The sequence below is a fragment of the Phoxinus phoxinus genome (assembly GCF_949152265.1).
Source record: "Phoxinus phoxinus genome assembly, chromosome: 9".
Lineage (NCBI taxonomy): Eukaryota > Metazoa > Chordata > Actinopteri > Cypriniformes > Leuciscidae > Phoxinus > Phoxinus phoxinus.
The window spans coordinates 35,958,161-35,985,609 of NC_136884.1; the positions used below are offsets into that span (position 1 = coordinate 35,958,161).

The 27,449-nt window shown below is 41.3% G+C and overlaps 1 protein-coding gene and 1 long non-coding RNA gene across 2 annotated transcripts; both read right to left on the reverse strand.

Annotated features, from left to right (window-relative positions):
- Nucleotides 1–1,547: 1,547 nt before the first annotated feature.
- LOC307004340 (meprin A subunit beta-like) lies at nucleotides 1,548–24,546 on the reverse strand. The gene is made up of 15 exons (XM_079623485.1): nucleotides 24,477–24,546; nucleotides 23,992–24,105; nucleotides 23,638–23,852; nucleotides 23,255–23,296; nucleotides 23,076–23,107; nucleotides 22,912–22,990; nucleotides 22,697–22,814; nucleotides 22,391–22,569; nucleotides 22,041–22,250; nucleotides 19,782–19,937; nucleotides 19,458–19,682; nucleotides 18,933–19,373; nucleotides 18,636–18,806; nucleotides 10,348–10,459; nucleotides 1,548–1,942 (listed from the first exon to the last, which is right to left on the reverse strand). The coding sequence occupies exons 3-15, from the start codon at nucleotides 23,705–23,707 to the stop codon at nucleotides 1,846–1,848; spliced, it is 1,932 nt and encodes a 643-aa protein (XP_079479611.1). The 5' UTR covers nucleotides 23,708–23,852; nucleotides 23,992–24,105; nucleotides 24,477–24,546; the 3' UTR covers nucleotides 1,548–1,845.
- LOC307004341 lies at nucleotides 10,983–17,893 on the reverse strand. The gene is made up of 4 exons (XR_013799008.1): nucleotides 16,451–17,893; nucleotides 16,268–16,326; nucleotides 14,880–15,040; nucleotides 10,983–11,384 (listed from the first exon to the last, which is right to left on the reverse strand). It is a non-coding gene; the product is annotated as an uncharacterized lncRNA (long non-coding RNA).
- Nucleotides 24,547–27,449: the final 2,903 nt, after the last annotated feature.

The following is a 27,449-nucleotide window of genomic DNA, read 5'->3' on the forward strand; positions in this document are numbered from 1 at the left end:
TGGTTCCCAGCCGGTGAGCGACATCTATAGAATCTGGTAGTTTCGCTGCTTCTTGTGGCAGCACTTCTTGGCACACGCGGATAACCTCCTCTCACACATTCTCTGTGGTCATCTCTGGCAGACCATGCAGCCGCAGGTTCCAACGCCTACCGTACCTTTCCAAATCCGCCACCCGACTCATAGATACCCTGGATGTTTGTTCGCCCCTGTCCATTCGTTTCTCCATGTAAAGCATTTTGCTTTTTAGCTCTTTTATTTCTGCACAGGCGTTTTGAACCATCGTTTCCAGGGCATCACTTCGTGTACTGATAAGATTAGCGAACGTTGTTACAATCTCATCGGCTTTAGATACACTACCAGTGTGAACTTTGACGAATGTTGTTTTTTTTGCAAGTGGAGGTTTACTTGGAGTTACAGGGTATGACGGGAATTCTTCATCTTCTCTCAGATGCGTGTCTTCAATCATACTGTTTTCATAGTCATGGCCATCTTTAGCCAACACACGTGAATCAGGTCGTGAATTGAGTCACTGGCCTTTTTTTGTGCAGATTTAGGCATGTTTAAGGTCAAAGATATCAGATTGGTACAGAATATCTTACGATCTAAAGCATATATATGAATTATACTGACAGCTGCGTTAACTGCTTTCCTACTAAAAGTTAGGCACCGAGAGCTCGAAACTTTTGACTGTTCACGCCGCCATCTTGCCGGTCTCCCCTGTTGTCAATCCGTTCACGACCCCATGTAGGAAGATGTATCATGGCCATATTCCAGGATGACAATGCCAAGATTCATCAGGCTCAAATTGTGAAAGAATGGTTGGGAGGTATCATGAAGAATCATTTTCACACATGAATCGGTACCTCTGACTCCAGACTTAAACTGTTATTGTGAACATGCACTGTATTTATGATTAGGACTCATCTGCCATTAGATATGCGTCAGTTTCACTAAACGGCCCAACACGCTCGCTGGCACGGACATTTAAGGTGTGGATATTTGCTTCATGTGATAGGCTTGGTGAGGGAAATTAGATTTTTATTTTCTTTCTGTATGTATAATTTTCTTTCGATTTTCGGTCTAAAAGTGACCAAAAAGACATTTAACTCCAGCGCACCATCTTGTTAGTATGCATGGGTCAGAGTTTGCGTGCAGGTGTGCAATTTTCCCGTTAAGTTTGGTTTTTATAAATCACAACTTATGCGTTGGAAGTGGCGAACGCCTCTTTCAGAGCCTGCTTTGTGCGTACGCAACAGTTATAAATGAGGCCCCAGGCCTCTATTTGAGACCGGCCTTTATTTATCCAAACATGGCGTGTAAAAGAGACAGGCGTCTATTTGGGACTCGACTATTATTTTAAGTTTTACGGTATACCTAGTGTTTCCTGTGTTCTTTGTCGGGTCTTGTCCTACATGGATGTACGTTTGGTGTGTCTCATTCTGTTCTCGGTTCCCTTTTTGGTTTTATTTATGTCCTTATTAAACTACTTTGTATTTGGATCCAACTCTCCCTTCATTTCTCAAGTTCACTCTGCGTTACAACAATATATATAGTATTCATGCAGTGATTTATTACATAGAAAAGAATCAAATGTTGTAAATATTTACCTTAACCTCTACAGAGAATGTGTGAATCATACAATGATTACAATAAGAGCTCAACATGACAATATATAGCTATTATATTGCTTCAACTATTATGATTAAAGATAAGATTAACATTGATTGTAGATTCATCTCCTTTCATTAACAATACACACTTGGCTGAAGACAGGCTGAAGACAGATGTAGTTTTACCATTGAAATCTTGTGTAGTCAGACATAGAGCAGTGATAATGGTGATTTTTTATGAATAAATCTCCAGCAAAAGAAAGCAAAGCAGCAAGATGATCAGAGAGGAAGCAGTCTTGGCACTGGAGTTGCTAAATATGTCCACACACTCACTACAAGAGAAGAGGTACAGATGGGAAGATAAACATTATTAATGCAATAGAAATATAAAGATTTAATTGCATATATAGTTGAAATGTGCATGCAATAAAACACTTCACAGAAAACATTTTTTTTTTATTGAGTCAAAAACATACAGTGCAACCAATGTATTCTGATTCACAAACAAATTGCTATTTTGAGGCAGTTCCCTATCAGTCGGTCACTCTCTACGTATGTCGTGAGCGTCGAATAGGAATCTTGCCAGAGAGGCCAATCTACTTTGAGTGAAACTAAACGAGCCAATACACATTGGCGTGCAATCATTTGCATCAGCTGTTCACCCACGCAGCGCGGGTATATAATGAGCAGCAGGTGCGATTGCACCTCAGCTTTTTGCTTCAGGGCTGAGCACTTCGATGTTGTGTTCTCTACAAACAGAGTGTTTCAAGACGAGCGAGCTCTCAACAGGACCTCTCCGGGCTACAGCGCGGTAGTGTGATCTCTCTCTCTCTCTTTTGTTTTATGTTGAGCAAAACTGTTTTTACAGGTGGTAAGGTGCGCCATGAGAGCGCTGAAAGGCTGTTTTCACGGCTGATCGCCCGCAAAAGAGACAGGTGCACATTCCTGTCCTGTCAACGAGGGTTACCATACATACCGAGAAGTTCTGTTAGTGAATATGTTAGAATCTATCATCTGTTTTAGAAACCCGCGTATATTCACCTCTGACACATCGGTTTGGTACTGTAATCACTGTTTGATGTTGGATGATCATCAAACAGCAAAGTACAGTCTGATTTAGATGATTGTTTGTTCATCTGTTGCTGGTTTGAGTGGCACACGCATATTTATTTAGTGAAGTTCAAAAGAGACAACTTATGGTAAAAGACAAAGCTTGCATAAAATTTTGCGCCTTGAATTTATCCAAAATTATTGAATTTAATTGTTTGAAAATCACAAAGGATTACAAAACTTTGCTGTGGAAACACACTGCTTACGAATTTTTCTGTGTGCGACTGTGCGTGTAATCTGCACGTAATGTGCGAGCTACTGTTTGTACGTGTGAAGCGATGCCCCTAAATGAATTTGTTTAAATTAATGTTAATAATAATAATAATACATTATATTTATAACGCACTTTTCATCAGAGATATCAAAGTGCTACAGGTTAAAAACAAAAAAGATAAGCAGTTCTTTAAAAAAATTAAATAAAATTATCTAAAAGGGACCAAAAGCTTTGCTAAAAAGAAATGTCTTAAGGCCTTTTTTAAAACACTCAGTGGATTGAGGTGCCCTCAAGGAGTTGAACTTGAACTCAATCCTGGTGGAGATGGGAAGCCAGTGGAGTGAGTGAAGAATGGGGGTAATGTGCTCATGTTTCCGCACTCTCATCAGGATCCTAGCTGCAGTGTTTTGGATGTACTGAAGCCTCTGCAGGCTCTTTCTAGGAATCCCAATGAGAAGTGCGTTGCAGTAGTCCAGTCTGGAGGAGACAAAGCCATGAACCAGATTTTCGGTATCTGAGAGGGTGAGAATGGGGCGGAGTTTGGAGATGTTACGGAGGTGGTAGAAAGAGGTCTTGCATAGGTGATTTATATGAGCTTCAAAAGTGAGTTGGGAGTCCATTTTTACACCAAGATTAGTGACTAGGGCTGTAACGATTAATCGCGATTAATCGAAATCCAATATAAAAGTTTGTGTTTACATAATAAATGTGTGTGTTTTGTGTATAATTATTTTGTATATATAAATACACACACATGCATGTATATATTTGAGAAATATTTGCATTTATATACTGCATATATATTTTTATATGATTTATAATATATATAAATAGAACAATTTTATATATAAATAACATATTTTTATTAAATATATACATGCATGTGTGTGTATTTATATATACAAAATAATTGTACACAATACACACACATTTATTATGTAAACACAAACTTTTTTTTTGGATTTCGATTAATCGCGATTAATCGTTACAGCCCTATTAGTGACTGTTAATGAGAGGGGAATGTTGGTGCCAGAAAAGGTGATACTGTTTATGGATGATGATTTGATTTGGTGAGGAGTGCCAAACAGGATGGCTTCGGTTTTTGAAGCTATTGAGTTGAAGGAAGTTGTGCTCCATCCATACCTTTATCTCTTTCAGACAGGTGCTGAGTTTTGATGGGGATGACTGTGAGGATGGGGTTTCAGCTGTGGCATGTACATAGAGCTTTATGTCATCGGCATAGCAGTGGAATGAGATTTTGTGACTGATGATTTGGCCAAGGGGGGTGAGGTAGAGAATGAGGAGGATGGGGCCAAGCACTGACCCCTGGGGGACACCGCAAGTAACTGTGTGTGGATTTGATTTGGAGTCCAGTGGTGAGGTGGAGCCGGTTTAAAAGAATTCCATGGTCGACAGTATCAAATGCAGCAGAAAGGTCCAGGAGGATGAGGAGGGAGGGAGAGCCAGCATCAGATGATATGAGGAGGTCGTTTGTGACTCTAACGATGGCAGTCTCTGTGCTGTGAGCAGAGCGTAAATCTGACTGGAATTTTTCAAAGAGGTTATTATGTTTGAGGTGGACCTGAAGGTGGCTAGCAACTGCTTTCTCAAGTACTTTTGATATGAAGGGGAGATTGGAGATGGGCCTATAGTCGAATAGAACTTCCGGATCAAGAGTGGGTTTTTTGAGCAGTGGTGTGATAATGGCACAGGGGGAATTTTTTTTAAGACAGGAGGAATGTGACCAGTTTTGAGGGAATGATTTATAACAGAAGTGATCAGGGGACTTAGGACAGTTATATGAGTTTTTACCAGGGAGGTTGGGAGAGGGTCCAGGGGACAGGTGGAGGATTTCATCTTACTGATGATGTTCTACACCTCTTCTGATGAAACCTCAGGAAAGCAGTTTAGGGGTTGGGAGAGGGTATATGTTGGGAGAACAGTTTGGGTGGGAGGACCAGAAAGGGCAGAGCGAATATGTGCAATTTTTGACGTGAAGAAATCCATGAATTTATTGCACTGCTCTTCTGTAGCGGCAGTAAGTGGAGGAGATTGTGGTTTGAGAAGGTGGTTTATAGTGTAAAAAAGCTGCTTGGAATTTCCTGGGCTGTTTCTGATGGCATCGGAGTAAAACTGTGACCTTGCCTCTTTGAGGGACTTTGTATGTTTTTGTTGTTGCTCCCGGTAGATTTGTTTGTGGACAGTGAGGCCAGAGGCTCTGAAACGCCACTCAAAAACCCGCCCTGCTGCCTTCATCTTACGAAGCCCATCTGTGAACCAGGGTGCTGAGCGGGTGAAGGTGACTGTTCTTGTTTTAACAGGGGAATGGAGGTCCAGGAGGCTGCTCAGATGGCTGTTGTAGTAGTCCACTGCTTCGTCGGCTGATGTAAAGTGTGTGGAAAGATGCTGAAAGTCTGCTACCAAGAGTTCTGGGTTTATGTTTTTTAGGTTTCTGAAACAGATATTCCACTTAGGCTTGGAGAGGCTGGATGGGGATGGCAAATCCATAGAAATGAACTTGTGATCAGACACACCTAGGTCATACACCTGCAGGTTGGTGAGAGGGGCAGAGTTAGTAATGACCATGTCCAAGGTATGCCCCCTTGTGTTTGTGGGGACACCAACAAGTTGTTTTAAGTTAAAGCAGTCCAGTAGTTGAAGAAATTCAGCTGCAAAACGGCAGGAGGGGCTGTCAACATGGAAGTTCGTATCACCTAAAACTATAACATCGGCGGAGGATGTGCAGAAAGTTGTGAGGAGATTTGACATCTAGTAGTGATAAATGATGGGTTTGGTTTTGGTGATCGGTAGATGAGGAGGAACAGCACAGGGGAAGGGGACTTGCATTTAAATGCAAGGCATTCAAATGAAGATAGTTCAGGTAATGATTGCAGAGATAGCTCCAGATAGTTGCGATGGATGACTGACAGGCCGCCACCACGCCCTGTGCTGCGAGCTTTCTGGAGGTAGAATTATCCTTGTGGACAGCTCTCATTTAAAGAAGAAAAGGTATTTGGTTGGTGCCAGGTCTCTGTAATTCGCATGTAATCCAGAGATTTTTCCAGGATATGGTTATGAATGAGGCAGGATTTGTTTGTAACAGACTGTGCATTTAAGAGTTCGATTTTGCTACTTGATGATGCAACAAATCTTTGCACTGGCCGTAGCAAACTGGAGTCCACTCCACGTTTTCCATTCAGCTCACTGAGAGGTGTTGCCATGGAGATGTCCAAACTACTTATCCGGTAAGAGACAGCACTCTGATGACGTGTGCGTGGAGCGACATTTCATTTCCCGTTGCTGACCAGAGAGCCGGGATGGTAGGACTTGTTTGTGAGCAGACAAACTTTCTGCGGGACCTTCTATGGATATAGCGCGGATGGTGGAGAAGTCCTAGTTGTTTAAGCACTGCAATGCACGGTGGAGTGAGGAAACTGTTGAGACTCATCAGCTGGTTGATGGAGTAACTCAACATAGTGGAGGTGCCGGCGGCGGCGTGGAAGACGGTTGTTTTTAGCTGCGTAGCAGCAGCGATGCTGCGATGCACGAGCAGCGATGACCAATTCCAGGGAGTCTCCGAGCAGGTGTTTTGCTAGCGGGAACAGGCCAGCGCTAGACTCGAAAGCTACCTGATAACTATCCAGTAAGGTCCACATTTCGGTGGTGCGGAAGGTAAACCGTTGTTGTTGTTTTTTAAAAGGTCCACTGGTCGGTGGCAAGGATAGTAAAAGGTTAAAAACTTGCCGTTATTTTGGCGCGACTGGAGAAGTGGCGAACAGACAGCGCCAGCGTCCTCTCCGAATCGACTCCGAAAGTATGACGCGGAGTTGGGTACAGACTCATCACCTGCTGCTTTTTAATCCAAAATAGGGGCGGCAGTGGCTCAGTGGTTCATGTAGGACAAACCGGAAGTTTGGTGGTTCAATTCCCGGTTCCACCTGACCAAGTGTCGAGGTGTCCAAGAACAAGACACCTAACCCCAACTGCTCCTGACGAGCTGGATGGCGCCTTGCATGGCTGACACCGCCGTCGGTGTATGAATGGGTGAATGTGAGGCAACTTGTAAAGCACTTTGGTGGCCATTGGGTCTGTGAAAGAGCTATATAAATGTTGGGATCACAGGATTGCACCTCTAACTTACATCTGTACCATTTGTTTGGCCTCATCTGACAGTTTATAAACTGAACAGAATTTATTAGAGATATTAAAGTATCCTAATGTACAGTCTATGAACTATTGCTTTAATATGCATTGAGGACAATATGTTAATGTACTTCTCCCCCTCTTGATCACCTTCTAGATAAACTTCAGGTTTACGGTCTTTTGGTTTTCTTTTAGTTGATTCTGGTGTTTGACTTTCACTCAGGTGTTAACAATACTTTGCTCAGAATTTAAGAAGGAAAGGTATTGTTGATTTTGGAGAAAGGCTCTTCTGCACATTAATATATATCTTTACCTGATTTAAAGGCTTCGATAATCTTTCCTTTTATCACTGATAATGTTGAAAGCTAATGTAATTGTAACTTTGTTATGTAAGTGTTCAGGTTAAATCCCACATTTTCCTATCAGTTTTAAGAAAGATTTTTATCTTTAAAAAAATGGGAGGTTAAAGAATAACTACAACTTTAATGGAGTCAGATTGATTATATTGGAGTCACATAAATAACTGAATTATGCATGTCATTCTTCACCTGCTTTTTGTTAGGATTATTAGTTCAAAATAACAGTGTACGCCTCCAGCTTTACACATATTACTTACTATATTCACACACAGTATAGCATTTTCTTTCTACATTATTTCTTAATTATAGTTTATTTTTTAAAGTACTTTTAATTTTTTTAATTTGTGTACAACAGAGGTTAAAAGGATATTCACCTTGAGGTAGGGGTGCGCCGATAATAATAATAATAATGCATTTTATTTATAGGCGCCTTTCTCAACACTCAAGGTCACCTTACAAAATCAACAATAAAACACTCAATGCATTGAACATTGATTCAACGAGAACAAACATTATCATAACATAGTAAAACAACAACAACAGCAAAAAAGAATTAAAAATTAAAAACTAAAGAGAATATGCCTGTCTAAAAAGATGAGTTTTTAATTGAGTTTTGAAAATGGTTATGGACGTGGAGTGTTGAATGTACTGGGGCAGAGAGTTCCAGAGATGTGGGGCTGAATGACTGAAAGCCCTAAACCCCATGGTAACCAGACGGGCATGAGGGAGGATGAGCTGAATGGAGGAGGAGGACCTGAGCGAACGGGCGGGAATCTTGATATGGAGAAGCTCAATGAGATACTCAGGGGCAAGATTATTAATAGCTTTGAATGTGAGGAGGAGAATCTTATAGATGATGCGATATTTGAAAGGAAGCCAGTGAAGTTGCTGCAGGACAGGTGTTATGTGACTGATGGAGGGGGTTCTGGTAATAATACGGGCAGCAGAGTTTTGGACCAGTTGTAGTTTATGGATGAATTTGTCAGGTAGACCATAAAGAAGAGAGTTGCAATAATCTAGGCGGGAGGTGACCAGGGTGTGAACCAGAATTTCAGCACTGTTGGGGGAGAGAGATGGACGTAAACGAGAAATATTACGTAAGTGGAAATATGCTGACCGAGTGATGTTATTAATGTGGGACTGAAATGACAGAGTGCTATCCAGGATGACACCTAGGCTCTTAACCTGAGCGGAAGGGAACACAGATGAATTGTCGATGAAGATAGAGAAATCATTTATTTTAGAGAGGATGGATTTGGTGCCAATGAGGAGGAATTCAGTTTTGTCACTGTTGAGCTTGAGAAAGTTTAAAGAAAACCAGGATCTGATTTCCTGAAGGCAGTTAGATAGGGAAATGGGAGGGAGAGATGTAGTGGGTTTGGTGGATAGGTAGAGCTGGGTGTCATCTGCATAGCAATGGAACTGGATGTTATGTTTGCGAAAAATATGGCCAAGAGGGAGAAGGTAAATAATGAATAATAGGGGTCCAAGGAGAGAGCCTTGGGGAACACCAGAGGAAAGGGGGGCAGAGTGGGATCTAAATGTTTTAAGTTGTACAAACTGAGTACGACCAGAGAGATATGATTTAAACCAGTGCAGTGGTGTGTCAGATAATCCAAGGGAAGCTAATCGGTCAATGAGGATGGTGTGTGAAATGGTGTCAAAAGCCGCACTCAGGTCCAGGAGGATGAGAATTGTTAGTAATCCAGAATCCGCAGCCGTAAGAAAGTCATTGGTTATTTTAACAAGAGCTGTTTCGGTGCTATGAAAGGGACGGAAATCTGATTGGAACTGTTCATAGAGACTATTGTGGGTGAGGTGGTCATGAATCTGAGAAGCAACTGTTTTTTCAAGAATTTTTGAAAGGAAGGGGAGGTTGGAAATTGGGCGGAAGTTGTTAAAGTCGCTGGGGTCAGCTCCAGCTTTCTTAAGAATGGGGGTTATTGCAGCTGATTTAAAGGATGACGGAACAATACCAGTATTAAGCGAGGAATGGATAATTGCAGTTATAAGAGGGGTCAGGGAGTGAATGCACGTTTTAACCAATGTAGTCGGGAGAGGATCAAGTTGGCAGGTCGATGGTTTAGATTTGCGAACAAGGTTGGCTATTTCAGCAGCAGAGGGGAGGGTGAAGGCAGAGAAAAGATGACAAGAAGATATTTGAAAATCAGAGGATAGTTTGAAGGTTGAGATCTGAGGGAGTAACTGTTGATGTGTACGATCAATTTTCGTAGTAAAAAATGTCATAATAGAATTACAAGAGTCAGTGGAGTAAAAATGAAGTGGTAGAGAATCAGGAGAACGGAGTGTTTTATGCACCAGTGAAAAAAGTGCTTGAGAATTACCAGAGTATTTTCGACCGAAAACAGGAACTAAATACAGGTCTGTGCGCTGGCTGATTTAGAATTAAAATTAGACCCCATTGAAGTCAATAGGGTGCAAATTTTAAAAAGAGGATAACACGGTGTAGGCAACACCGATTTTTGTCGTTGTTCTCTGTATTGACAGCACTCCAAATTTACCAAAAATTGAGCTCAATGTTAAAATTGACCGGAGTTCTCCTTTAAAGTAGTAGCCTAGTGAATAGGGTGTTGGGGGAAAAAAATTGTTTCTCTTTTTCATCAAACCGCAGTTTTTGCAAGTTCCCGCAATTTTTGCAAGTTCCCGCAATTTTTGCAAGTTCCCGCAATTTCATCGCATAAAATTGCATAAATATCCCGCATATTCCATCGCATTTTTTAAGAAAACGTGCTGCATAATCAAGGATTTTTGCCCGCAACAATCACAAAAAAACTCAGCGTTTTTCTGGAGGGACTACATGGTATTCTATCGGTATCAATTGGTATCAACAGATACTCAAGTATGTTGTATCGGTATCGGACATTAAAAAGTGGTATCGAGCCACCCCTACCTTGAGTTACACGGTCCCTGCCGCTGTGCACTTGCATCAGTAGAAAAGTTGAAGTTCTTCACTGTTGCTTTAGGGCAGGGCAGAGAGCCTTTCTGAAGAAGCCCCGAGATATCTGGATTGGTACACAACATTTGTAAAGATGCTCTCAGAAAGTGAGACGCAATGGAAAAATCATTCCTGTCCTACACTGTTAGACATTTTATTGTATTTTTGCGGTAACTTACTGGCAGCACTATTGCCAGTAAGTTACTGTAAGTTCCACTTTACAGTAGCTTTCCTGTAAATGTGTTTTACGGTATGATGCCCTTACTGCAATTTTATTTTACAGTAAGATGGCCTTACCGCAATTTCATTTTACAGTAAGATACCCTTACCGCAATTTCATTTTACAGTAAGATACCCTTACCGCAATTTCATTTTACAGTAAGATACCCTTACTGCAATTTCATTTTACAGTATGATTTCCTTACTGCAATTTCATTTTACAGTAAGATGCCTTACTGCAATTTAATTTTACAGTATGATGCCCTTACCGCAGTTTCATTTTACAGTACAATACCCTTACTGCAACTTATTTTTCATTTATTTTACACTATTAATGCTATTGAATTGAATAAATTCCAAAAAAGTTACTTGAGTTCATGTACATCAGCATATTTATTATTTAGTATCACAATTAATTACATTCAATTTACTTATTGTGATGCAACATTTAAAAGAGAAATTCATGCATAACAAATAAAAGCAGATCATGACAATACGCAATTTTTTTTTTTTTCTTAAATCAAATACAAAATACACTAACAGTTCTCAGCTAAAACAAGAGGAAATTAAATCAAAAGGAAATGGCACCCACCTCTCTACTAATCCCAAAAAAATAACAATATACATTTGTATGATAAAGAACAATACAACAAAAGTTTACAAATAAATAACTGATCTGAGGAATGGTGCTGCTTTTGCCCCCAAAGCTTCCTCTCCTCCAATCACAGCAGATTTACACCCGATCATTGGCGTCAGGTGGCAGCAATTCCTTTCTGCTTATGGGAAGTAGAGAGAGAGAAACAGGGAGAAAGGGGAAAATAAATTAAAATAAATAAATAAATAAAAAATACATCCTTGGACATAACACACTCAAACAGCAAGTTCTACAGATTGTAGCACCAGCACCAGATTTGGTAGCACCGCACATGTAATATGAGCTTAATCACCGTCTTTCTTAAAGGTTCTCTAAGCGATCCTGGGTGACGTCACTTCTTGTTGACGTTCGAACTATTGCCAAACAAAACGGAGGCTAGCTAGACCCTCCCTCCTCCTCATCCGCGCACTAACAACCCAAACCCCACCCCCAAATCCTTCTTGTCGGTTATTGGCTGGAACACTGTTTGTTATGTTGTGGTGCGGGTTAGTCCAGTTTGTTTTTGTTGCTGTTTGTGGAGCCTGGGGTGTCTACAGAGACCGCGTTTTTTTAGAGTGTGTTCAGGAGACAGATAGCTAGCGGATAGTGAGGAGATATTTGCTGTATGTGACAAAAAAATGTTTGGCCTAAAAAATGCGTGACATCGCTTAGAGCACCTTTAAATTTAGACTTTTGTCTCAGTGCATGCGTTGTTTTAGTTTGGCAGGGTCGCCACTAGTTTAGCTTAGCATAATGAATGGAATCTTTTGTTGCCAGCCAGCATGTTCTGAGTAAAAGTGATATAAAAAAAACACCTAATTACTTCTTGTGGCCTGCGTATTCACAACGAGTACAAATAGCGATGCAGATTAAGACTAGGCGATTTCCTAGACAGATTTTGACTTGGGACTATATTAGGGTGAAGCACAGGCGAAGCACTGCTACTTGAGTGCAGAGATATCACGCAACACATGAAATCCCAGTCAACATAATAGTAGCTGGCTATTTTTCCTACAGTAGACATAGTAAATGGCGATTAACATGGCTGATTTTGTGAGAGACGAAGAGGGTGACTTCTCAGACAGTCAAGATCCAGAACCATACCTCTATGAACCAGAGTTTTCAGAAGAGGAGCTGCGTGCTTTGGAAATAGAACAACAGGAGGAGGAGCTTGCGATCGCTCAACAACCTGAGGACGTGAGGATGAGAGCCAACACAAACTGGTGGTGTGAGTGTGGGGGAATATGCCAACCTATGCCGACTGAAATAAACTCAACACAATCCAAAAGCGAAGATACTCGGTGCAGGTCACGCCGGTAAGTTGACAGATTTCATGTGTTGCGTGATTTCTCTGCGCCCAAGTAGCAGTGCTTCGCCTGTGCTTCACCATGATATAGTCCCAAGTCAATATCTGCCTTGGAAATCACCTAGTCTTAATCTGCATTGCTATTTGTACTTGTGAATACGCAGTAGTAATTAGGTGTTTTATTTTTGTATCACTTTTACTCAGTACATGCTAGCTGGCAACAAATGATTCCATTCATTATGCTAAGCTAAGCAAGCGCCGACCCTGTCAAACTAAAACAATGCATGCACTGAGACAAATGCATTTGCCCACCTATCTAAATGTAGGAAAGACGGTGAAAACGGTGGAGTGTTCCTATAAAAGAAAACTCCGGTGAAAAATAAACCTAGGGGTAATTAGCACATGGTTACAGAGTAGATCGTTCTCTGGGATGCGTTTTCATGATAATCGAATGTAAAGAGTTTTATCTCTAAAAACAGATTAGCTTATAACGCTAGTATATGGGGCAGAGAGTAAGTTAAAGTAAATCGCTAGTTAATACCACTAACAAAGCTCAAAATAGCCTCACACTACCACGGTAGCATAATGAGGGTCCTTACATGCAAACCGAAGCATTGAGAACTTTGTAAGTGTACAAACAGTTTAATAAGAAGATACGTAATAAAGACAGTACATTACACATATTCAGACACAGCCATCTTGGAAAACAGTCTCGACAAGTCGAGCAACGAACGCTGTGCTAAGTGATATGAACTGTGACTTGTTCATTTTTGTATTATTATTTGTATTTATTTATTTTCTCTGTTGCGTTCAGTGCTTTCTTCCGGAAACAACAGAAGATTCCAAGTCACAGTTCAAATCACTTAGCATGGCAATCGTTGCTCGACTTGTCGAGACTGTTTTCCAAGATGGCTGTGTCTGAATACGCGTAATGTACTGTCTTTATAAAGTATCTTCTTATTAAAGGGTTAGTTCACCCAAAAATGAAAATAATGTCATTAATGACTCACCCTCATGTCGTTCTAAGCCCGTAAGACCTCCGTTCATCTTCGGAACACAGTTTAAGATATTTTAGATTTAGTCCGAGAGCATTCTGTCCCTCCATTGAAACTGTATATACAGTATACTGGCCATGTCCATAAAGGTAATAAAAAGATCATCAAAGTAGTCCATGTGACATCAGTGGGTTAGTTAGAAGTTTTTGAAGCATCGAAAATACTTTTTGGTCCAAAAATAACACAAAATAAGACTTTATTCAGCATTGTATTCTCTCCCGGGTCTGTTGTCAATCCTTCACAGTTACGCTGATGGCGTAAGACGCTGATGACGTGTTATCTGGTGCGCCCGAGCTTCGTTTACAGTCTGAGGGAAACGCACGCTGTAAAAGTGTCTCATCCGCGACATGCACATTTACGCACCATTAAAAAAATGATATCCACGCAAACAATGTAGAATAGCTTGAATATAGCGTGCGTCTCCCTCAGACTGTAAACGAAGCTCGGGCGCACCAGATAACACATCATCAGCGTCTTCCGTCAGCAGCGTCACTGCGGAGTCGTGAACGCAGATTAAAAACAGACCCGGGAGAGAATACAATGCTGAATAAAGTCTTATTTTGTGTTATTTTTGGACCAAAAAGTATTTTCGATGCTTCAAAAACTTCTAACTAACCCACTGATGTCACATGGACTACTTTGATGATGTTTTTATTACCTTTATGGACATGGCCAGTATACTGTATATACAGTTTCAATGGAGGGACAGAAAGCTCTCGGACTAAATCTAAAATATCTTAAACTGTGTTCCGAAGATGAACGGAGGTCTTACGGGCTTAGAACGATATGAGGGTGAGTCATTAATGACATTATTTTCATTTTTGGGTGAACTAACCCTTTAAACTGTTTGTACACTTACAAAGTTCTCAATGCTTCGGTTTGCATGTAAGGACCCTCATTATGCTACCGTGGTAGTGTGAGGCTATTTTGAGCCTTGTTAGTGGTATTAACTAGCGATTTACTTAAACTTACTCTCTGCCCCATATACTAGCGTTATAAGCTAATCTGTATTTAGAGATAAAACTCTTTACATTCGATTATCATGAAAACGCATCCCAGAGAACGATCTACTCGGTAACCATGTGTTAATTACCCCTAGGTTCATTTTTCACCGGAGTTGTCCTTTAAAGGATTCACGGACACCCTGAGAACAGCAGGGACAAATAATTAATGGAACTGCAAAAATTGTGTACTGGTGTTGGTGTCTGACTGATTGTGGTGGCCTGTCCGGGCCAATTTTTTGTACCAGTCCAGCACTGCATAAGAAACTTACCTAATTTGATGTTCTCCACTCAATTTCGGTGAGCCTCTGCAGAAACGTTGCTACCCGGGAGTTGATGGCGGTCACCTTTCTCTTTACAACACCTCCTGTCTTTCGACTTGTGCCAACTTTGGCCGTGCACAACCTCTTCAGGGTTGATCCTTAAAAAGAATCTTAAAACAAACACAGGTCTTACATTTTCATATTAACACATACAGTAGTCATCTTTAAAAGCGGCCCTCTAACACAGACGCGCTGCACAGTTATACTAGTGAACTCACTCGAGGCCCAGAGAGAAGGAAATTAATAGTGGAATAAAGTTGTTATTTTTGTGTTTTTTTTGCAAACAAAAAATATTCTCGTCGCTTGATAAACTTAAGATTGAGCCACTGTAGTCACTTGGAATATATTAACGATCTCTTTAATAACTTTTCTGGGCCAGCAAGATTCATTCCCTCTGAAAGCCTATGGTGGAGTGAGACAGCTCTCAGATTTCATCAAAAATATCCTAAATTGTGTTCGGAAGATGAACGAAAGACTTACATGGTTGAAACAACATGAGGGTGATTAATTACTGACAGAATTATCAATTTTGGATGAACTAACCCTTTAAAGTATTATTTAAATCATTTTATATTTTTATAATCAAAACCTTCTATTTAAAACATTAAAGTACGCGTGAACCGGAAGTTGCAAACGACTTGTCTCCAGTGTTGTGACGTATTTCCCAGTGAAACAGAATATTGAACAGAGGGCAGGGTTTTACTTTAGCGCTCCTCCTCTCCATCTCTCGCTCAAAGCAGAGTAACGGTCTGAGGGGAGTGGTTAAGCGTTTTCCAACCCAAGCCGTCAAGCCTACATCATCAGAAAAGGAACGCCATTTCAGACCGGAAGTAACTTTTCAGACTTTGATTATAGATTACCACGGCAAACTATTTTTTTCTGTGTATTAACTTGCACGGATTCATTGTTCACCACAAGACTAGTAATATGCGCTAACAAAGTAAACAGGGTCAATCTTGATTTTAATGCTGACTTTAATCTCATAACACTGTTATCAAGAATTTAAATGCATTCCTGCCACTTCTGAGGCTCATTTAAGTCCCAGTGAACCGGAAGTTGCAAACAACTTTTTTCCAGTGTTGTGAAGTATGAATTTTGTTGATTCTGATTTAATTTGATAACTTATTCTTCCTGATTGTGTTGTATTATTATAACTCAATTTATATTAATTTATAAATTTGACATAAAGGGCCCTATCATACGTTTAGATCGTTAAACCAGGGCCCAAAATATGACACATTTAATATGGTTAAATGAATAAATTAAAGAAAGCGTAGGGCCTGCAAGGCTCCATTATCACATAATGCATCTGATAGTTACTCAAAACATATACTTACAAAGCCAAAGACCCTCAGTGCTGTGGCTCTTAAAAGAGCCTTTGGGCTGTAGTTAGCTCCTGTTGACACAGACAAAAGAGAAAAAGAAGAAACATTATTTTTTCATCAATGATTATTGGCTAATGACTATATGTTATGAACATGATTAATCACAGATCTATGACTGCTAGATTGATCACTTACACAATCAGATGACAATCGACACTGAAAAAAGAGAGAAGAGAATATAACTTTTTAGCCTACAACATGCAGGAGGGAGAGGGGGAAGGGATAGGGGGGCCGTTTTACCAATAATTAGCATAGCATTTCTAAAATATTTTGCAATGAAAATGTATCAATTAATCTATTAGCCTGCCTTTATATTGCGTTAAAAAGCGTTACTATTTTAAGCATGTCTGTCCTGTGCAGAGTGAATCCAGCACGTATGATACTATTATGTAAATTTAGCTGTCACTTCAGAAATAGTTTGCAGCTGTCGGTCCAATACATCTCTTACATCGTGTTTACACTTTGTTAATGAGAGGATTCATATTCATATCACATTCATATTCATTCTTTATTGTCCTCAATAGAGGACATTTGTTCGCGAGCCCGAAATTCGCGAGCCTGCATAAATCGACAAGAGACCAACAACTAGCACTACCGGTAATCTGTGATTGGCTACTGCTGCTCACCGCTGCAAAACCCGTTGTAAATGGATTAATTTTCCGTTCTCCAGAGCGTGAACACAAATAAGCACAAATATACACTGGGGCGTTTGGCAAATCTGTTGCGCCAAAATGTTATTACAGTATCAATTGAGGGTGCTCTTGCTTGCGTTTGAGGGTGCATAGCACTCCCATAGAATCGGCCTGGAGCGAGAGCGCGAGAGAGTGCCTTTGAAAAAAACGCGCTAGGTAACTTCAAAATAGCCTAACGTCACACACATTAACGGTATTTTTTTAAATGACGAGTAAAATATGCCTTAACTGGTCGTAAAAATTACGGAAAACCATTGTTTGTCTAAATACTAGATTGGGTCCATCGACTGGAAAAGGCAGTCAGACATAACTTAATGGGATATGAAAGCGGCAGTTTTTGAGGAAAACTAAGTTCCTTCAGACTGTCCTTTTAGTAATAATAGCCTATTAGATTGTATTATTTACTTTCTTCATACATTTAGCTATATTTAATTGATATTGGTAATAGTTTACGCTGTAAAAGTAACATAAAAGAAATGTGTTCAGTTAAATTAGCCTACTTACCTCAGAAAAACTCACAGCTGGCGTCTAGCTGTGGCGATCCACTCTCAGCAGGGACGTCTGTGCGCGCGCGCGCACTTGACACACAAACCTCTGTTTACATTCTGCGAGGCTGTTGCGCGGGCTTTGCACGCGAGCAACAATTAAAATAGTAATTTTATAAAATTATAAAAAATAAGGTCTAATGTCTATGTATGGGAACCAGTTTTTTTGAGAAAATTCTAATATAAAAATGACTTATTTATATAGGATTAAAATAAATCCTTCCATCCACGTGTTTTTTATTTAACTTTTAAACATCCAGCGTGTGCATTGCTTATTGAAAATGCAGATTCATGATTTTCATCTGCAGAACACAGGGGAAAAAACTATAAAACATTTTTATATGACATTTTAATAGGCCTAACACATTGATACAATATGCATAGCCCTATGAGTAGCCTAATACACGTTGTGTACACAATGAACACAAGTGCAGTCATCCCGCGAATTATAAGGCAATGATTAGGCAAGTTAGGCAACTATATTAAAATATATATATATATATATATATATTGTGCAAAAGTTCATGTATTTCAGTAATTCAAATTAAAAGGTGAAACTAATATATTTAGTATATAACTATGCATGATTATACTTTTCAGAGGGCCGACATTTCTGTATTTAAAATCCTTTTTTAATTTATTAATGTATTGATAATTTTTATTTTTATTTTTTTCATTTTTTTTTTTTTTTATTATTTTTTTTTTTTTTTCCTGTATAGTGCTTTGCATATATGCCAATTCATATATACTGCAGAGAGGCAGGCCTTGTCAAAAGAAGCCTACACACTTGAAGAAATCTGTCTTCTTCATTTACAGTAGCACTACTGCTTTTGCGTAAACAGTAAAGTACTGTAAATTACCATATACAGTAAGTTACTGTAAATTTCACACAAAATACCCACAATGCAGTGCATATTACAGTAGTTAACCGTAAATAATATAAGTGGTATTTTACTGGGCTTTTTTGCGGTAAGTAACTGTAAAATTACGGCAAAGTCTAACAGTGTATCATCATTCAAATAACGCCCAGTTTGCTCTTAATACAGCAGTTGAACTGGTTCTCTGTTACTTCACAAATCTTACCTTGCATGGTGAAGAGAAGTATGATGTCACCACCCTTGATAAACTCTCTTCTAGCGAGATCCTCTTTTGTCAGGAGTGCAAACGAGGTGTATCCACCCAGAAATACAGACTTATCGCCAAAGTACATGGGAAGTCCAATGTTTCGAGGATTGTCCCAGTAATAGCTGCCATCTGTTAGAACACAACATGGCTTTTAAAATAACCCTAAAAGCTACAGATAATAACTTTGATTCTCATCTAAGTAAAATGCTGCACATAAACGCATGAAAAATAATCAGATTGCATTAAAGATCTAACCTTCATTAGTCAAATCAGGGTCAGTGGTGATGCTTTGCTCAAAGGACATGCGCTTCTGTATGTGTGGATTCTGGTCAAGGATCTGGACGGTTATTTGTCTCCATGGACAAGGCCACTGCAACTGCTCATCATATGCACCAGATACCAAAGAAACATATATTGAAATTTCATTCTCGAACAACAATAACTGAGCCCTTAAGCGATAACCATCACTGGAGTAATACAGTGGACTCGTGAAAATTCTAAACCCACTGTCAAGAATCTTCTCAAAGTCCCTTATCTGCCATGTGAGGGGACACTCTGTCTCTGAAACATTGATATCATCCAGTGAGAATCCTCCACTGGAGTTTCCAGCTCCTTTACGGCCTTCAAACACAACTTGGAAAGATGTATTTGCGTTCAGTGGCACGTGATGCAGCTTCCAGTAATTACCAGGGGTCTCTGCAAGAAATGAAGCGGTCAGTAACACTAAAACACATGCCTATATGACTTGTAGTCTGTAAAGTTCTGCTGGAAGAGACGGACCGGTGATCTGATCCATAAGTCTGAGAGTTCCTCTGCTGTCTGCTTCATCCTGGTACTCTCGGATCCAGATGTTGAGCTGGTCAGACTCATTCCCGCTGTGATAGTAGTAGAACTGCAGGCACTGGACTTTGCAGTCTCTTGTAGGGGTCAGTGTCTTGCTCTCCAATCTGGCTGCGTCCCCCTGGTTTCTGCCCTCAGTGCTGAAGTGCATGAAGAAAGACGTCCCTGCATGCATGAACACAGGTGTGTGGTTTGGGGAACTGGGAGGTACAGTGACTGCAACTGTGGATGGAAGTGAAGTGAGTTTCTTTTAATAGATCTCACCGTTCTTCTCTTTGCCCAAGTAGGTGTGGTCAGTCACATTGATGCCACTCACTGACTTCACTCTCTGCCAGCCATAATCAAAAGCAGAATAGACACTCATCTGACACAGAGATCCATCATCAAAACTACAGTGGTCAAGGAAAGAGATGGAGGAATCTGCAATGCAAACAAACAAACACTGAGACTTAATCAATTCACTACCAGTTCAATTCGTCACAATGGTCCTTGGTCTCTCTGGCATCAATATTGGTCCGGGTGAGATATCCAGCAACCGCAACTTCATTTCAGTCTTACACAGAATCCACAAATTGAAAAGAAACGAAACAGTAAAGGCCACAAAGGAAAACTGTCAAATAGGGCTGGTCCAATACCATTTTTTGAGCTTCGAAGCTTCGGTAGTAATGAACATCGGATATTTGAAGCTCCGGAGAGAGGGGGCTGAACATATTCTTATCTCTAATAAAGGCAGGAATCTTGGTATGTTTGTCTGTCCGTTTGCATTTTGATTATTTCGAGAACCGTTCATCCAATCGACTTCACAAGGGAGTGCAGTGTGGTATTTGATGCAATATAGATAGACAGGCGAGACGTGATACGTTCAGAATTAATTAACTTTTAATAAACTACAGAACAACGCGAGCGGGAAGCGGCTTATATATTGTTGAACATTGGTGACCTTGAATGTGCTCTTATTATGACTGTTGACTAAGGGGGTGTGAGTCTAAGGGGTGTGGTTCATTCATTGTGATTTTACAGGTGTTGCAATTTAATAAATGACTGCATGCGCCTGTGTCTGTGCACGCCAGTCAAACGAAACCCGATGGCTACGTGAGTTTATTCCTCCGTCATGTTTTAGCCGGTTTTCTACCCTTTATGTTATGATGGCAAACTTAACATATATGCTCCGAGAACGACACTGCACTAGTGATATAAAACACACACACACACAGGTCTTTTAACTTAAGCAATATTTTTAATAAGGTAGTCTAATATTTTTCTAACTAACAAATTACTGACAAAGTAGGGTAGATTTAAATAATGAAGCGGAGCGCCAAACGCGAGCAGGGCTGCTCCTAAGACACTGCACTAGTGATATAAAAAAAACACACAGGTCTTTTAACTTGTGTTATTATTAAATAAATAAAAACGAAATTTAAAAAAATAAATAAAAACGAAATTAAATAAATAAATAAAAACGAAATTTAAATAAATAAAAACGAAATTAAAAAATAAATAAAAACGAAATTTAAATTATAAACGAGATTTAAATAAATAAAAACGAAATTAAAATGAATAAAAACGAAATTTAAATTAATAAAAACGAAATTAAATAATTATAAACGAAATTTAAAAAAATAAAAACGAAATTTAAATAAAAACGAAATTAAAAAAATAAAAACGAAATTTAAATTAATAAAAACGAAATTAAATAATTATAAACGAAATTTAAATAAAAACGTAATTTAAATAAATGAAAAGGAAATTGAAATAAATAAAAACGAAATTTAAATATAGAAAACCTAAATTTAAATAAAGAAAAACGAAATTTAAATAAAGAAAAACGAAAATTAAATGAACAAACTGTAATAATCTAAATAAAGAACAATTATAACAATAACAATTTCAATAACAACATCACACATTTCAATTAACGAACAGTTTAAAAAGTCGAACTTTCACATAAATCTCAATCAGGACAGGTTGCAGTCTACCTACACTCTGTTCATGTTGTGTGCGAGGAAGAGGAGTGTGTCCACATGTTCAGGTAAAAGGGAACTTCGGGTCTTATTAACGACGTAGCTTTTGAGAAAATCCGCTCTGATGAGTTGAAGTGGCAGGAACGCAAAAATCTCAAAGTAGGCCTATCCTATATTTCGCAGTAGGTTCATTTAGATTGATAATAACGGGTACAAAGGATAATACATTTTGTTTTGGGTTAAGCAACGCAGCTTAACCCAAAACACAAGCTCAGGCACTTCTGTCCACACACACTCCGCTGTTCTGCGCTCTAGCCAGAGAACACTCCCGTTGCAGGAACACGTTAGTAGTCCAAGAAGAAGCACACATATTTATTAAGTAGCTATAACGAAGTTATATGTTAAGTATTATATTTCACCAGATTGTATAGTGTAAAACACATTCAAACGCGAATGAGACCGTTTCGAGAGGGATGCTGGCCAGGTGTGCAAAAAAACACGAAACAGGAATACCAACCCACCGAACGAATATTCGAGTCCAGCCCTACTGTCAAATACTTACTGCATTTATAGAGTTTGTTGAGCTCAATCACATCATATTCACTCATTTCCATTAGTTGTCCGATCACATCTTGAAACTCAGGACGCTTGGTAATGATCGTGGATCCATCACCGTTGCTGAAGGCATTTTGATCAAAATGCATCACAGAGTTATAATCATATGGGGTGCCGGACACGTTCTCACTGGATTTATTGAAGTAACTCTCATACCCTGAAAATAAAGATTATTGCAGTTATTAAGGTGATTGTTCAGAAGGACTGGCATATAAGTGCTCTTTCGTAATAATGACACCCAGTATATAAAGCAAATTAAAACAATATGAAAAATATATAAGGAGATCATACGGCAACCTTTGATGATGTTTTCATATCTGATTGTCACATAATCATCTCTGTCATATCTTGTCTGCTCATGGTAGAATCCCAGTGCATGGAGAAACTCGTGCTCAACAATGGCTTTTATTCCACAGCCATTCCCAATGGAAAGAGTCTGGCCTCCAGGAGACGTGCGTCCGATATATGACCAACACCTGCAGAACAAGTCATTCACACAACAACACACAGTCGGATAAAGCTCGAATTATACTGTCACATTATAAGTAAATAACTTCAGTATAGCATAGTCTACATCAGACCAGTCTGTAATATATGACTAACCCTTCACGACTCTCCACAGAGATGTAAAACTCTTCTGCTGCTCTGGGCTTAAAGTCAATGCATGATTTCAGTCTGAACTGCTCAAAGGCTCTCAGAATGACTCCTCTGTAGTTCATACCTATAAACACAAACAAAACTGAGTGGAAAACAACATAAAAGTTACATTAAATGTTTCAAAGTTGATTGAAGCGTAAGTGAGGAATCTGAAATCTTACTGAGATTTGCACTCAGCTCATAGGGGACGGGAAGATCCCAGCAGGACCGATTCTCTGGAATGGCGCTGCCTTGCCTAGGCTTTAAACAGATCATTTCAAGTATCCGGATTTTATTTATATGTATAGACTTACCTGCATATATATATATATTTATACAGACTTACCTTCACGATGTCTCCTTCTGTGAGATTTAAACCTAATACCACAAGAGTGTTCAGTTCACAGTAAATATGCTTGAATAAAACATGAGTAAAAGTAATAACTTATCAACAAAAATAGATCAGAGTTATCTTATTGCTTATATACATGTATTTGGGTTCTTGAAACACTATAATAGTTTTACCTTTGTTTATATCCGGAATGCTCTTCCATTTCTCATAAATGCCTTGGAGGAAATTATATTGAAGTCAACAAAAGACACAGAGGGGGAATGAGCATTGAGTGCTGGACAAAATATAACTTTAGTGAATCCGTATGAAAGTAAGATGATAAACGAGCAATCACATCATCAGGCAGTAATGAGCAGTTAAAACAAGATATTTCATCCTGGAAACATAATATAATCACTTTACAACAGATTAATGTGACAGTACTGTACTCACCAGGTGGATCCTGAGAACATGAGATATAAAAATAAGACAAAGAAAAATATTAAGGACAAAATAAATAAAAATAATCAACAGCTGTATATTACTTTAACAATGACAATGAGTGTCCACTATCTACGGTAACTTACATCTGATGCATGACCAAGAGCCAAAGCCAAGCTCAGCAGAAGAAAAGCACATAAATGCATTGTATAACGGCTCCTGAATGTTTTCTCCAGACCAGAAATAATCACGCTTCAACTGATGCCTTCGATGTCTTCTATTTTTGAATATCTTCCTCTCAAGAACCAGGGCAATCAACATCACAAACATCAAATGGACACCGTGAAAAAACTGAAAATAAACCAAAATTACAATAAAATTCGTGATGAAGTGATTTAGCCATGATGTCGTTCATTTAGCTTATTAAACTGAAATTAACACAGTACCTTAAATGATAAATAAATGATAACCAAGATATATGCAAACATACCGTGTGCCTTCCAATCAGGATTCAGGAGACATTAGGAGACATTTTCTGATCAAATAATTTTCAATTGTACACCTCTCAATTCGTGTGTGACACCTCGTGTTTCTCTCTTTTCTTCTGTGTTCACGCAAATAAACAAATCACATGACCAGTACGTCTTATGTTACTCGTTTTCTCCAGTAGGTGTCACTATTGTCAAACTATCATGCAAATCAAATTCCCAAATAAGTATTCAAGTATTATACAACATTTATAAAACAAAAACAAAAATTCAAAAGGTGACACAAATACTCAGCAAGAAAATACACTATCTGCGACAGCTACACATTGTCTCTGGAAATCATAATGAACACATTTGATTGATAAAGTTTCATCTTATCACTTATTAACCTGCAAGCAATTTAAGTTAAATGTAACAATACATATATTTAATAATAATTCATGATTAGAAGACCATTAACTCAGGAAACTAAAAGAGGGATACATACCAGTTTGCAGTCGGTAATGAGGCTTTGTGTGTTCAAATGTGAAGCGAGAGTCTTTTAAGCACCAATGCCTAACACCCACCCTGAATATTACTGGAAAAACCAGCTAGACTGCAAAGTTAACATAACAAAGCTGGCTGTTTGTTTGCTCATTTTGGTCTTTACTTAAAGGAGCTATGTGGAGTTTTCAGCGGCATCTAGCGGTGGTGTTTCAGATTGCAACCAATACGTTTACAAGCGAGTGCTTGTGCGCGTGCTTTTTTAAAAAAAATTGGTGATCGGTGTTCGTGTGCTGTTAGTGCGGTGATCGGTGTTTGTGCGGTAATCGGTGTTCGTCCGCTGTTCGTCAGTAGTTCGTGCGGTGTTCGTCCACTGTTCGTGCGGTGTTCGCCCTGTGTTCGTGCGGTGTTCGTGCGTTGTTCGTGCGGTGTTCGCCCGGTGTTCGTGCGGTGTTCGTGCGGTGTTCGTCCGGTGTTCGTGCGTTGTTCGTGCGTTGTTCGTGCGTTGTTCGTGCGGTGTTCGTGCGGTGTTCGTGCGTTGTTCGTGCGTTGTTCGTGCGGTGTTCGTGCGGTGTTCGTGCGGTGTTCGTGCAGTGTTCGTGCGTTGTTCGTGCGGTGTTCGTGCGGTGTTCGTGCGGTGTTCGCCCGGTGTTCGTGCGGTGTTCGTCCGGTGTTCGTGCGGTGTTCGTGCGTTGTTCGTGCGTTGTTCGTGCGGTGTTCGTGCGGTGTTCGTGCAGTGTTCGTGCGTTGTTCGTGCGTTGTTCGTGCGGTGTTCGTGCGGTGTTCGTGCGGTGTTCGTGCGGTGTTCGTGCGGTGTTCGTGCGGTGTTCGTGCGGTGTTCGTGCGGTGTTCGTGCGGTGTTCGTGCGTTGTTCGTGCGGTGTTCGTGCGGTGTTCGTGCGGTGTTCGTGCGGTGTTCGTGCGGTGTTCGTGCGGTGTTCGTGCAGTGTTCGTGCGGTGTCCGTGCGGTGTCCGTGCGGTGTTCGTCCGGTGTTAGTGCGGTGTTCGTCCGGTGTTAGTGCGGTGTTCGTGCGGTGTTCGTGCGGTGTTCGTGCGTTGTTCGTGCGTTGTTCGTGCGGTGTTCGTGCGGTGTTCGTGCGGTGTTCGTCCGGTGTTCGTGCGGCGTTCGTGCGTTGTTCGTGCGTTGTTCGTGCGGTGTTCGTGCGGTGTTCGTGCGGTGTTCGTGCGGTGTTCGTGCGGTGTTCGTACGGTGTTCGTGCGGTGTTCGTGCGGTGTTCGTGCAGTGTTCGTGCGGTGTTCGTGCAGTGTTCGTGCGTTGTTCGTGCGGTGTTCGTGCAGTGTCCGTGCGGTGTTCGTGCGGTGTTCGTGCGGTGTTCGTGCGGTGTTCGTGCGGTGTTCGTACGGTGTTCGTGCGGTGTTCGTGCGGTGTTCGTGCAGTGTTCGTGCGGTGTTCGTGCAGTGTTCGTGCGTTGTTCGTGCGGTGTTCGTGCAGTGTTCGTGCGGTGTTCGTGCAGTGTTCGTGCGTTGTTCGTGCAGTGTTCGTGCGGTGTCCGTGCGGTGTCCGTCCGGTGTTAGTGCGGTGTTCGTCCGGTGTTAGTGCGGTGTTCGTGCGGTGTTCGTGCGGTGTTCGTGCGTTGTTCGTGCGGTGTTCGTCCGGTGTTCGTGCGGTGTTCGTGCGTTGTTCGTGCGTTGTTCGTGCGGTGTTCGTGCGGTGTTCGTGCGGTGTTCGTGCGGTGTTCGTACGGTGTTCGTACGGTGTTCGTGCGGTGTTCGTGCAGTGTTCGTGCGGTGTTCGTGCAGTGTTCGTGCGTTGTTCGTGCGGTGTTCGTGCAGTGTCCGTGCGGTGTTCGTGCGGTGTTCGTGCGGTGTTCGTGCGGTGTTCGTACGGTGTTCGTGCGGTGTTCGTGCGGTGTTCGTGCAGTGTTCGTGCGGTGTTCGTGCAGTGTTCGTGCGTTGTTCGTGCGGTGTTCGTGCAGTGTCCGTGCGGTGTCCGTGCGGTGTTCGTGCAGTGTTCGTGCGGTGTTCGTGCAGTGTTCGTGCGTTGTTCGTGCGGTGTTCGTGCGGTGTTCGTGCGGTGTTCGTGCGGTGTTCGTGCGGTGTTCGTGCGGTGTTCGTGCAGTGTTCGTGCGGTGTCCGTGCGGTGTTCGTCCGGTGTTAGTGCGGTGTTCGTCCGGTGTTAGTGCGGTGTTCGTGCGGTGTTCGTGCGGTATTCGTGCGTTGTTCGTGCGTTGTTCGTGCGGTGTTCGTGCGGTGTTCGTGCGGTGTTCGTCCGGTGTTCGTGCGGTGTTCGTGCGTTGTTCGTGCGGTGTTCGTGCGGTGTTCGTGCGGTGTTCGTGCGGTGTTCGTGCGGTGTTCGTGCGGTGTTCGTACGGTGTTCGTGCGGTGTTCGTGCGGTGTTCGTGCGGTGTTCGTGCGGTGTTCGTGCAGTGTTCGTGCGTTGTTCGTGCGGTGTTCGTGCAGTGTCCGTGCGGTGTCCGTGCGGTGTTCGTGCGGTGTTCGTGCGGTGTTCGTGCGGTGTCCGTGCGGTGTTCGTGCAGTGTTCGTGCGTTGTTCGTGCGGTGTTCGTGCGGTGTTCGTGCGGTGTTCGTGCAGTGTTCGTGCAGTGTCCGTGCGGTGTTCGTCCGGTGTTAGTGCGGTGTTCGTCCGGTGTTAGTGCGGTGTTCGTGCGGTGTTCGTGCAGTGTTCGTGCGGTATTCGTGCGTTGTTCGTGCGTTGTTCGTGCGTTGTTCGTGCGGTGTTCGTGCGGTGTTCGTGCGGTGTTCGTGCAGTGTTCGTGCGGTGTTCGTGCGGTGTTCGTGCGGTGTCCGTCCGGTGTTAGTGCGGTGTTCGTGCAGCGTTCGTGCGGTGTTCGTGCAGTGTTCGTGCAGTGTTCGTGCGGTGTTTGTGCGGTGTTCGTGCAGTGTTCGTGCGGTGTTCGTGCAGTGTTCGTGCGGTGTTCGTGCAGTGTTCGTGCAGTGTTCGTGCGGTGTTCGTGCAGTGTTCGTGCAGTGTTCGTGCAGTGTTCGTGCGGTGTTTGT